Raw genomic sequence first — 12,600 nt, 5'->3', positions numbered from 1 at the left:
AGTGAAATTAATTTTGGGATATTTCTGGACATTGTCTCAAAGTCAATTCTTTTTAAAACGAAAATGATTTTGAGAGGAAAAAAAAAATGTTTTGAACGATATCACGATCAAAGTTTTTGGATAACTTAAAAGATACGAGTTACCTTTACTATTCAGCAAAAATTAATGAAATTGATAGAATGTTGAGCCAGTGAATATCATGAAAACTTACTCCAATTCGAAGATAGTCTGTGATTAAATAGAATTACATCAGGATTTCAACTGTTCATTGTAGTCCTCTTTAACCTTCACATATTGAATATGCTATTTGTCAAGCAATAACGGGGAAGACGAATAGAAAAGTTGATAATGTAGACAATTCCTCCATTACAGAGTGTGATGCGTACGGCTGTAATCAGATATGTATCACGGAAAACGCCGGGGCTAAATGTCTCTGTGAAGATGGGTATGATCTGTCCGCAGACGACAAAACGTGTACAGGTACGGTATGGATTCTCTGCAAGACACCAGTCATACAGGAAAAAATAAACATTAAAATCTATGCTGGACCAAATAATGATTATTTGACGTTAAAACCTATTTCTAGTGTCGTTTATTTTTAAAATCCGTAACTAGCTAATCCTCTTTACCATGTTTACAGATACTGTCAGACAAAATGCAGTGTACACTGCATATTCATATACATGTAGTGGATATTCCCAAGCATCAGTTTCCTGACATTTGAATTGAATGTAACAACATTTATACATGCACTTTATTACAAAATCACATTTACTTTTTTCTTTTTCTACAGAGACTAACAAACTTTTACAAAGAAGCATTTTAGTGGCAGCTGGACCTAATATATGTGATATAACGATCGACACCTTAAATTCCTATAGATATATCAATTTACCAATCAACTGTGATGTCATCGCCACAACCTCCGGGGATGTGTCTTACTTCACGTTAGCAATGCACACCAGAGAAATATATTATGCTAAAGAAGATATCATTTTCAGACAAGAACTATTTGAAACCTCAGTTGCTTTGAATATTTCGAGACAGAACAGGATTTCAGGTACGCCTTGCATTGTAACAGGATATCAAGTAAAGATTTGGCGCCATGCAAATGTATTCATCATTTTTATTATCAATAAGGTCTTTTTGGAAATACGTATTTAACCCACCTGGTGTCCCAAATCATGCGACTACCTCATGATATTCATTTTTAAATTACTGAAATGTATAACTGTCTCTGTAACCTTCTCCAGGCATGGATTACGATTGGCTGACAGACACCTTATACTGGAGCGAGGAATCCGTCAGTAAGATATTTGCTTGGAATGTATCTTCAGAGAAAATCACGATCCAGGAAATTTCTGCACCGAGTATGGGATTCCCTACGGCTTTGAAAGTCGATCCCTTTAAAAAGTAATACATTCAAATTTATTTACAAGAAGTTTGAATTGTGTGTTTCTAGTCATATATTTATTATATCTAAAAGATAATGTTTACTACGATGCTGATTTTGTTTATAGGAGATTTTTCTATATTGATGGATCCTCGTCTGTATCAATAAAAGTTCTAAATATAGAAACCAACGACATTCAAACCTTAGAGAGCCTCGGCATTGTTTCCCCTGCATACCTAATCTACGATCGCCGGAAAGACATGTAAGTAAAAATAAAATAATATCATAAACATAAAACTTATTAATCGAATTCATCAATAGATCGTAGAATCAAACAGAATTGACACACTGATCAACAGAAACCTGCTGGGCCTACTTTAATTTGTTACTCCGTTTACCTGATCATGATATAGGGCTCATGGTGGGTGTGACCGGTCGACAGGGGATGCTTACTCCTAGACACCTGATCCCATCTCTAGTACATGTATGCCCAGGGGTCCAACTCTTTATTTTGTATTCCTTAGGAGTTAAGAGATTTATCATTGTTCTTTATCTTCACTTTTGAATTCAAACCTATACGCCAGTTTCGAGATAAGTCCTTCTGTGTAGGAAGAGCAGTTGGTGGAACTTTGAATGCCTTAGTGGGACAGAGTGCACCTATAGTCAATAAGGAAGGCGATAAAATGTATTAAAAGATAGGAAATACAAATTGCTATCAAAAGAAATATTTTACCGAAGTGGAAACATAACATGTTATGATAGGAATTCCATGTATTTAATAACTCCCTGAATACTAAAATATTATATACTTAGTTTGTGTATCAGTCGAATTTAGGTGATGAAATTGCGTATGAGAAACTTACTAAGCAGATTAACTTGTGCAATGATGGAAATTCGTCCCACTCCCTCATGTAATCAAACTGTTTGGCGCCTCATTATTTACGAGAGTTCTCCAAAGGAAAATAACTCGGACGTATCTCGAAACCGGTGTGTTTACATATTAATATTGACTACGAATTACTACATTTACCTGATCAAGAAATATGGCTCAGTGGATACAGCCGGTCAACAGGGGGGTACTTACTCCTCCTAGGCACCTGTCCATGGGTCTGTGTTTGCCTTTCTCTTAATGTTTTATACTTAATAAGATTTCATTGTTCGTTATCTTCACTAGTTCATTAATCACTGTTCATTATCTTAATTTTTCATTCTCTCCTTCTAACGCTGTAGGGTATTTTGGAGTGACGCAGGAAAGTCCTCACTGGGGTCGGTAAAATCAGATGGCACCAATACTAACTTCAAGCAGCTTTCACAAGGATCAACATACTCCGGCATCACAGTGTACAAGGTAAAATACAAGGTTAAAACTAAAGTGAAACCGAAACAATCATTCGTTTTATGTGTAACTCGCGTTACAGTTCTACACTTAAATGAAATAAAAATGTACAATTTACGATGTTGCTCTGTTATAGGACTATTTGTTGTGGTTGTCGACAACTCCTCCCTCGACTTTGCACCTGAATGTAATGGAAAACACATCTTTGAGCTCAGATATCGCTATTGAAATGCCGCTTAACGTAGGGGTTTCCAGGATATTTGATATGCGCGCATTTGATAAAGCTTTACAGCCTTTTGCAAAAGGTACATGTAATACAAGGAAAGATGACTTAAAACTGATATCTTAGTAATGAAGTTTTAGTTTAGTCAGAACATATGTTGGAAATTTTGATCCACAAAATTATATGGTGAATAATTGCATAAAGCAGTGAACAATAATCATGACAACCATATTCTCCTTCAATGTCTGCAGCCAATAATCTTTTGAGCCTGTCTTTTTCAACAGAACCATGCATTACAGACAACGATGGTTGCGAGCATATATGTGTTGTTGAGGGGGAAAATAGTAGATGTGTTTGTCACTTGGGATACACTATCCAATCCGACCAGAAGTCGTGTGTATCAGGTAAATACGTTCTATTGACCTTGCTGATCCTAAATACAGTTAAAGTATGCTATTATTAGTGTCCAGGGGTTCGTGTTTGCCCAACTATATATTTTGTATTGCTTATAGGAGTTATGAGATTGATCACTGTGCGTTATCTTCACCTTTCATTAAGCACAAATCAACCATTCCACCTGTATAAATTTCAGGATAACCACTGCCTTGCTAACACTACACTACATATCCGTCCATCGTTTTCATTTACATTAGATATTTCAATTTCATTGGTAGTGTCAGTGGTAATGTCCGGCAAGTATATAGGAGAGGAGGTGGTGGTTTGATAGTCCCCTGATCTTGATATTTTCAATTGTACATGTAAGATTTTAAATGTTAGTCCCTAGTTTCGATATATGAAACCCACTTGCCTGGGGAAAAAATCTGGATCAACGCACATATATGTACATATAGTTGTGCTCGATCTAACGGTAGCATGGTCAACATATCATTGAGAGCAAACCCATTTGCAGAGGCAAAACCAGGGGCAATAGGCTTGCAGTAGGGGAACTGAAATCTTGGATCAAATGCTGAATGACGTGTTTCATAGCAATTGTTTAGCCGCTCTTAGCACATTGATTCTGACAAGGGATTACTACGTTTATCTGATCACGATATTTGGCTCAAAGCTGGTGTAACCGGTCGACAAGGAATGCGTACTTCTCCTAGGCACCTGATCCCACCTCTGGTATATTCAGAGGTCCTCGTTTACCCGATTCTCTATTTTGTATTGGTTATAGGAATTATGAGATTGATCATTATTCGTTATCTTAACATTTTCATACAATATTCAAAGATTGTAAATTGATGCAATTTAACCAAAAACATAAATATATGTTTTCTGTTTTCAGCACCAATTGACAGAGGTTTCCTACTGACTACTGATATTCAAAAGAAAAATATTTACCAAATAAATTATATGAATGAAGATATACAAACCATAAACATTTTGCCTGGAAGTCCTGGGGTTCAAGATTTTGACGACATCAGAAATGAAATGATATGGTGGGACAGTTCTCAAACTGCTATACGGAAAAGCCATTTCGATGGTAGTAACGAAAAGGTTGTAAAAGGTAAACGTATTTGTGCGGTTTTTGATAAATTTTTAAATTGCTTTGGTTCACATGTATCCAGGATTATAGACATGAAATAGTTCACATATTGGTCCAATCTCAGATATAGCAGTATGGTTTGATGTTGAAACGTGGAACTGAAATGAAATATGATGTTGGCTGTAGAGTAGACACTCACTGTATGTCACGATGGTAATTGAGACCGGTGCATGTATGTTGTATGAGTGATAATACTTCTTGCAATATTTGATTTAACTACCACTAGGTGGCGTGGTGGAGGTACATGGGTTGACTATTGACCACTCAACTGGGAACATTTTTTACTCTTCCGGTGACAATATTTTTGTAACTACCAATTCTGGAGATGTCTTCCGCAAACTTGTGAGTGGAGGAAATATAGGATCTCTGCAAGTAGATTCTAAACGAGGGTAAGGAACCTTATCATTTTGTCTATATTTGGAAACTACGCGCTACTCTTTCTTTTAGTGGATGAAAAGTATCTGTAATCCCAAAATGCAAGTTCCAAAGAACGCAGTGTAATTAAAATGAGATATCAGGTACGTTCGTAAACTCGCAACTCTAGTATATATCAACATCGCATTGAGGGTCATGTTCTGGTGATCAATGATCATAAGACTAATCAATCAATCGACGCAAAATTGAGAGATTTTTAAAGCTGTGTTCATTTGTATAAATTTGAAATAGTAAGATGTTTTACACTATAGTAAAATATGTTGCAGACGGTAACACATATTAGATATGATACATTTACGCGACATATTCTGAGCAGTGTTGGTCCAGGAAAAATGAGTTCTTTCTCTAGAGACAGTACAGTTAAGGTCAGTTCCCGATAAGTGAAATATATAGTATAATTATTTCGTGTTGACGCGCAGGTGTCGGCTCATGTGATAACTATATATGATAAAGGCTGTTCACCACCAAAATGTTCAGTTGTGTTTCTGTTTCAAACTTGTTTTGTGAAAGAATTCTGATGCTTCTTTGTCGTTCTCAATTCGACGGAAATGACGTAGATTCCGATTGTAACATCATGACAATTACGTCTTACCGCTATTAATGCGACATAAAATAGCTTCTTTTCATACAGGTTTTCCGTCAGGAAACATCAAGCTTAGACTTGGACAAACTTTGTAAGAATGTGTGAAATGCTACTGTTGTTTATAAGTTTTTAGGAAAGCTTTTGCCACACATATTTGTCATTTGTCAGTTTTTCAAATTTGGATATGCATCTGGTATAGTAAGTAACAGAATCTATATTTTCCCGACTAATATCGGTATAATTTGGAAGTCCTTTGTATGTCGTCTGAAATATGATGAATGACTTATGATTATTGAAGTGTGAAATGGATTCCATTCTATATCTTCAGAATTATGGTGTGGATTGAAGGTCGACCAAATCCAAAATTACGCAGATCCTATATGGATGGCACAAACGTGGAAACAATATTTTCTAGTTCATCCCATCCCATTGCTACCCCTATGGATTTGGCTATAGACGATGCAGGTATGGCGGTCATGCAATCGGACAAACACACAGTTTTGGATATAAATTGGAAAAATTATTATTGCAGGGAAGTCTTTCCCTTGGGGTATGCGTATGTTTACTTCTGATGGAATATCTACCAATGACATAGTGTTGATATTCCTAATTCAAACTTAAAATGATATAGGGTGATATTTCCAGAGTAAAAAAAGATACGAAAAAGAATTTCGTTCAAATTTTACAGATGGGAGTCTTGTATGGTGTGACGATACCTTGGATAAGATTGAAGTCGTAAATATGGCAACATTCACACCACGAACAGTTATAGAAAATAGAAAAGAATTCCCTGTGTCAGTTACAGTTTATGGAGAGTTCATCTACTACATTGCTAGAGACAGAAGGTGGGAAACGATACTGAGTATATTATTCGATTTAGAATGTATGAAGCATTTCCTAACATTTTAATTACATTTTTTCAACAGGTCTGTCACAAAGATATCTAAAATAACAGGTTCTAATCCGTCAACTGTAATGGCATCCCCGTTATTTGGAAAACTTTTGTATTTAACAATCTATAAAGAGAGTAGCCAAATGTGTAAGTATAGTGGATGTGGTGAAAATTAAACTACAATATGTATATGTACAGTATGATGCAATAATTATGTGTACAAAATGACGGTGTGTTTACATTCGCGCTTGAAGCCAATAGATTTAACGGAGTATAAAATAGTTAATAGCGTCGTGATTCTGCTATTTATTTATAAAATTGTTCAGTCATGTGGCATTCCATGTATCACATGGTTTTGTTATCGTCTGCTATATTTCCGGAAATGTGCAAGTGAAAGCGAGATGGGTAGAAAGGGGAAAGAGTTGTCAAGCGAGGTCAAAAAAATTATATGGAGTCTCTTAGAACGGAAATTGTATTCGGAAAGTATTAGAGTTGTTAGGAATTCCTCATAGGACAATTTCAAGCGTGAAAAAACGTATTGAACAGAGAGGTTCAGCGGTAAACACCAAACGAAGCGGCCGGCCTCCGAAAGTGACAGATCGCCATCATCGACGATTGGAAAGGTTAATCAAGACGAACAGAAGGCAGAGTTTGCTTGACATTAAGAACAGATTTAATGAAAATGTGGACCAACCTGTTGCCAAACGTACCGTGCACATTCATTTTCATAAACATGGTTTCTCGAGGCGTGTATCTAAGAAGAAAGTGGTTGTGACGGAAGCTAACAGGAAGAAAAGATTGTCTTGGTGCAGGGAAAGAGACGATTGAAAGTAGAAAATTATTGGCACAGAATTATTTTTTCGGACGAATCTAAAATCATGATAGGATATGATTCCCGTATGTATGTGTGGCGCAAAAAGGATGAGGGATGGTGGCCAGATATAGTGACACCACGACAAAGTAAGCCATGTCATGAAGTGGTGATTGGTGGGGGGGGGGGGTAAGATGAGAAGGTGTGGGACTATCACGTCTGTAAATGGCAATATAAACGCTGAGAAATATCAGGAGACCTTTGATGAGAACTTGTGGCCAGTTATAGTCCGTCATTTCACCGCTGAAAATTACATATTTCAGCAGAACAACACTCGGGTACATCAGGCTAGAAGCATCCAGGAATGTCTCCACAGAAACAATGTTATCACGATGAGTTGGCCAGCACAGAGTCCAGATCTCAATATCATCGAAAATCTGTGGTTGTTACCAACAAGAAAGCTTTAGACACGAGTTGGGAGAATCGGGAGTAGGGATGCCCTCTTCCGCGAGATTCAAGAAATCTGGATAGGGTAGACTATGTTAGAAGCCTATGGAAGGCGAAGATAACGAACTGTGATCAATCTCATAACTCCTATAAGCAATACAAAATAGATAGTTGGGCAAACACGGACCCCTGGACACACCAGGGGTGGGATCAGGTGCCTAGGAGGAATAAATATCCCCTGTCGACCGGTCACACCCGCCGTGAGCCCTATATCGATCGATACACCGAAGATTATTGAGTTTTATAAGATTAAAAGGACATTTGACAAAGTATTAGGTAAGTTTAGTTTGTTTTATTAATTCTAGAAACAGCATACTTACATTTTTATTCTAACCTAATTCCGTCGAGAATTTAAGCACATCGGCAATTTGTACGAATACTTATTGCATCACACTGTACCTTTCAAATGAGCTGTTGTAACGGGTTATTGTATTCAGTTAGTGTCTAAATACATGAATTTACATTTCAGTACATAAATTGTGTTCGAGCCAAAATGGTCTGTGTAGCAAGTTTTGTTTGCCGAGAGGAGAAAATAATGCAATCTGTGCGTGTGAAAATGGTGTCCAAATCGACCCTGAGGGGCTTTGTCCAGGAGGTGGGAATACGTTCACAATATACACTAAAAATGACAACGATAAAATAAAACAAACATCAAACACAAAAAACCTCCAACTCAAACAAATCGCAGTGTGTTTTATATAGATAATTTGTCGTACTTTGTGAATTTAAAAAAAGACTGCAATATTTTGTGACAGATGTGCAGTGCCCATTAACCATTAGTAATGGTAAAATCCCGAAGACTTGTAGAAGATTGGCGGGGGACGTTTGTGGGTTTACATGCGATGAAGGTTATCAGGTAAATGTGGCAGAAACCACCAGGATTATCTGTGGTGCCAATGGACAATGGGATCAGACCAACAAATTATGTACAGGTACCATAAGACGATTATTTTGAGATAATTCAATTAATCATAGAGATTTTACAGGTACTTGCATTAATTTTGAGAGTCCTCCCTTTCTTTTGGAAATAGAATATGATTGTAATGTTACTACAATATATGTATACTTGTAATACCATGTCTTCCATTCTTTCGTCCCACTGAGATCCGGGTTGGAATATGACTTTGGTACCTCTTACTTGTCCTTATAGGCGACTAAATGGGGCGGTTCTTCAGATGAGATCGGAAAACCCGAGGCCCATGTCACAGGTTCACAACAGGTGTGGCACGGTAAAGATACCTTCCTGCTCAAAGGCCATAAGCGCCGAGCATAAGCCTAAATTTTGCAAATCTTCACCGACAATGGTGACGTGTCCATCTGAGTGAAAAATTATCGAGGAGACGTTAAACAATATACAACCAACCAACCGTTCTATGTTCTATCTTTACCAGTTTACATTTGTCAAAAGAGCCATTTAAACTTCGTACCTGGCATATATAAACTGCACACGACTAGAAATATTTGCTTGGACCAATCATCTCAAAGTTGTTTGATCAAAGGTCCGGGTTAATAGTATATAAAATTTACTTTTCCTTGCACGACGGGTTTTCAATGACAGTGGGGGTGTGTAATGTAGTGGCCCTGAATCAGTGTCGTTTATACCAAGTCAAGGTCATTGATGTAAACTTTTCTATGGAACACGACTTCGTGAAAGTCAAGGTCATTGATATAGACTTTTCTATGGGACACGACTTCGTGAAAGTCAAGGTCATTAATATAGACATTCTATGGGACACGTCTTCGTAATTATGAATCCCGTGACGATACTGGTAAGAATAGATCCCCAGTACCCTTTGCTGGTCGTAGTAGGCGACTAAATGTGGCGATCCTTCGGATGATACCGCACAAACCGAAGCTCTGTGTCACAGCAGGTGTGCCACGATAAAGATTTCTCCCTGCTCGAAGGCCGTAAGCGCAGAGCATGGTGACCGCCAGCCCTAAATTTTGCAACCCTTCACCAGCAGTGATGATGTCGCCATATGGATGAACGATTCTCGAGTGGGGCATTAAACAATATACAATCAATCAATCAGTCGTGATTGTGGTGGCACATTAGAAGCATATACATGAAATAAAAGGTTGCTTTTGATTATATCTTACAAGAAGACCGTCTAGGCAAAGTCCAGCTCTCTTCCGGAAAATGAAAAATATTTGTCCTAGACTTAGGCCTACTTCATTTATGTGAAGAAATCTCTAATTTTGATGATGCATATGAGAGACACTACGTCATGATCTTGAACTACAATCATTTGGTTATCTTGAATATCAGTCATGAAAAAGTTATGGATATTTGTCTAAGCAATTTAACAATAGAAGTAATGTGATAAAAAGAAAGGCAATATCCAGTTCATTCAGTTTAAATGATGTCTTGCATGATTAACATCGAAATTTGTAATAAATCAGTAGTACATACCAGTGGCGGATTTAAAAGGGGCGGGGGGGGGGGGGGGGGGGGGGCAGTCGGCGCCCCCTAAGATTTTCACATTTTAATTAAATCGGGGTCTCCTGTTTAGAAAATTGTAAACGTTGAAAGAAGCAATAATTTCTTCCACTCTCGGACAAAAAAATGACAAAATCTTTGTATTTATTGAATTACTTTTATTGGGAGAACTTGCATTTTTTCCAAAAATCCTTTAAACGTGCGTCTTATTATTAGTTTCACCTTATCAAATATGACATAAAATAGTAAAAATTACTACATAGGAGGCATATTTCAAGACCTATAAAATCTGTAAAAATCCAGGAGCTTCCGGGGGCTTCGCCCCCTAGGGTCCCACCAGGGCTTCGCCCTTCACCCATCGGGGGCCTCAAGGCAGCCCCAAGACATACTGCCTCATACAGTTGCACCCAACTAACCGCGATTCCTGGATCCTCCCCAGTATACAATATCTGCCTGATCTAAAGCAATTTCAAAGTCCTTAATTTGATATGGAAAGATTGTGACCTTGAATTAACAACAACAACAGCACGATAAACTATACCAATTATATGTGCGTGAAAAGAATGCATACAAAATACATGTATCACATCTGAATCATCTATAAGTGTTGACATCTTTCGAATTGCATTGCTTGTCTGCAATAAAATGATGCCTTGAACGAGGAACCCAATCAACTATGCAAAGGTTGGTAATCAAACCACTAGACAGAAATCACTAGAATGCATGTGAATTACTTCAGTATATATGCATAAGTGAAAATTTGTTAGGAACCAGCCTTTTTTTTTTTTTTTTTTTTTTTTTTTTTTACGTTCATCGAATATAGTGGAGAGTTTTCATTGATGAAGGAAAGAATGTTTTCCTAGTATTCAAATACAATAATTTTTATTGAAGCAATTTAAATTATATGTGCATGTATTTATTCCGTCGGTTTTAATTTCAGTTGTGGAGAAAAATGTGGCTGCATTAGCTGGAGGAATTGCCGGGTCGGGGGTGGTACTGATCATTTTGGCTGTTGTCGTTTTCTTCGTGTTAAAAAGGTGGGATTTGAAACAGTTGTATCCAACATATTAATAAAACTTGTAAAAGGTGAAGATAACGAACAGTGATCAATCTCATAACTCCTAAAAGGAAAACAAAAATAGAGTTGAGCAAACACGGACACCTGGATATACAAGAGGTGGGATCAGGGGTCTAGGAGGAGTAAGCATCCCCTGTCACGCCCGCCGTGAACCTTATGTTTTGATCAGGTAAACGGAGTAATTCCGTACGTAATCAAAATCAATGAGCCAAGAACGGCCTAACTATCGATATGAAACATAACAGACATCATTTGACCAAACGATAGGTTGTATTAGCAATCTAGATCTTTATAACGACCATAGAATTTAAATTTGCGAGATGCTGACTTTAAACGAGATTGTTGAAACCCCCGTAACATCATTTTGTTTGTCAGTAGGCTGCCTCGATTTAAAAACTGATCATACGCAGAACAAGCTCTTGCGTATCGAATCACTTGAGAGGTATAAAAAAGCAACGAGTTCTTATTTTGCCGTCAATATTCATTTCCAATAAAAATACCTTAGTACTAAGCAGATGTGGAGGTTGATCTCGAGTTCACAGGGATATATCGAATCGACATATGAATGAAGATGATCATGGTTGATAGATAAAACGTCAATATATCTAAATGTCTTGAACTATGGTAATAGTGATTTCCGATAACATAGCTGAATTGTACTTTAATAGCAATTTAAATTTGTTACAGGGGTTTCCATTCACATTTAAAGTCAGCATTTTGCGAATTCTATGGTGATTATATCGATCTAGATTGCCAATACTACCTATCATTGGGTCAAATGCTGTCTGACGCATTTCATATCAATTGTTAGGCCGTTCTTGGCACACTGATTTTAACTACGAATTACTCCGTTTACATGATCAATATATAGGGCTCACGGTGGATGTAATCGATTAACAGGGGGCATTTACTCTTCCTAGGATCTGTTATATACAGGGGTACGTATTTACCTGTCTAGCATTGTACATTGTAGGAGTTATGATATCGATCACTGTTATCTTCATCTTTTCAATTTGCAATGAATGAGGTACTTTAATATTAAGGTACATTGTACTATTAATGAAGTACTTTGATAACCTAAAATACATAACTGATAAAGTGTATGTACGTAAATTATAACTTCAATTGTACTACTATTGAAGTACTTTAATAGTAACCGTACACACGTACACACGTTTAAAATATTTTTTAAATCCGCTGAGTCCAAGATGTACAACTGATTAGATAAACGTGGAATTTTTTGTTTGATAATCTCCCTTAAACTTGTGTTTACCACAGATCTATATTGATAATTAATGTGAAGAAAATATCCTGAATTATGACTCCTATCTCAGGGGATGCTTACTCCTCCTA

General features: G+C 37.1%; 1 protein-coding gene across 1 annotated transcript in view; it reads left to right on the top strand.

Annotated features, from left to right (window-relative positions):
- The window catches only part of LOC125658224 (low-density lipoprotein receptor-related protein 4-like), a 35,459-nt gene that overhangs the window by 21,530 nt on the left and 1,329 nt on the right, over positions 1 to 12,600 (top strand). The window contains exons 5-19 of the mRNA XM_048889389.2: positions 373 to 480; positions 794 to 1,060; positions 1,254 to 1,413; positions 1,521 to 1,655; positions 2,624 to 2,741; positions 2,866 to 3,034; positions 3,237 to 3,356; positions 4,241 to 4,462; positions 4,728 to 4,890; positions 5,848 to 5,984; positions 6,208 to 6,364; positions 6,446 to 6,558; positions 8,199 to 8,324; positions 8,485 to 8,661; positions 11,110 to 11,206. Of these exons, the coding sequence (XP_048745346.2) occupies positions 373 to 480; positions 794 to 1,060; positions 1,254 to 1,413; positions 1,521 to 1,655; positions 2,624 to 2,741; positions 2,866 to 3,034; positions 3,237 to 3,356; positions 4,241 to 4,462; positions 4,728 to 4,890; positions 5,848 to 5,984; positions 6,208 to 6,364; positions 6,446 to 6,558; positions 8,199 to 8,324; positions 8,485 to 8,661; positions 11,110 to 11,206 (2,269 nt within the window). The remainder of the gene's footprint in view (positions 1 to 372; positions 481 to 793; positions 1,061 to 1,253; positions 1,414 to 1,520; positions 1,656 to 2,623; positions 2,742 to 2,865; positions 3,035 to 3,236; positions 3,357 to 4,240; positions 4,463 to 4,727; positions 4,891 to 5,847; positions 5,985 to 6,207; positions 6,365 to 6,445; positions 6,559 to 8,198; positions 8,325 to 8,484; positions 8,662 to 11,109; positions 11,207 to 12,600) is intronic.

Source organism: Ostrea edulis, chromosome 9 (assembly GCF_947568905.1).
Source record: "Ostrea edulis chromosome 9, xbOstEdul1.1, whole genome shotgun sequence".
NCBI classification, from domain to species: Eukaryota; Metazoa; Mollusca; class Bivalvia; order Ostreida; family Ostreidae; genus Ostrea; species Ostrea edulis.
The sequence above is the reverse complement of the archived record's forward strand: the minus strand, read 5'-3'. Positions and strand labels throughout refer to the sequence as shown.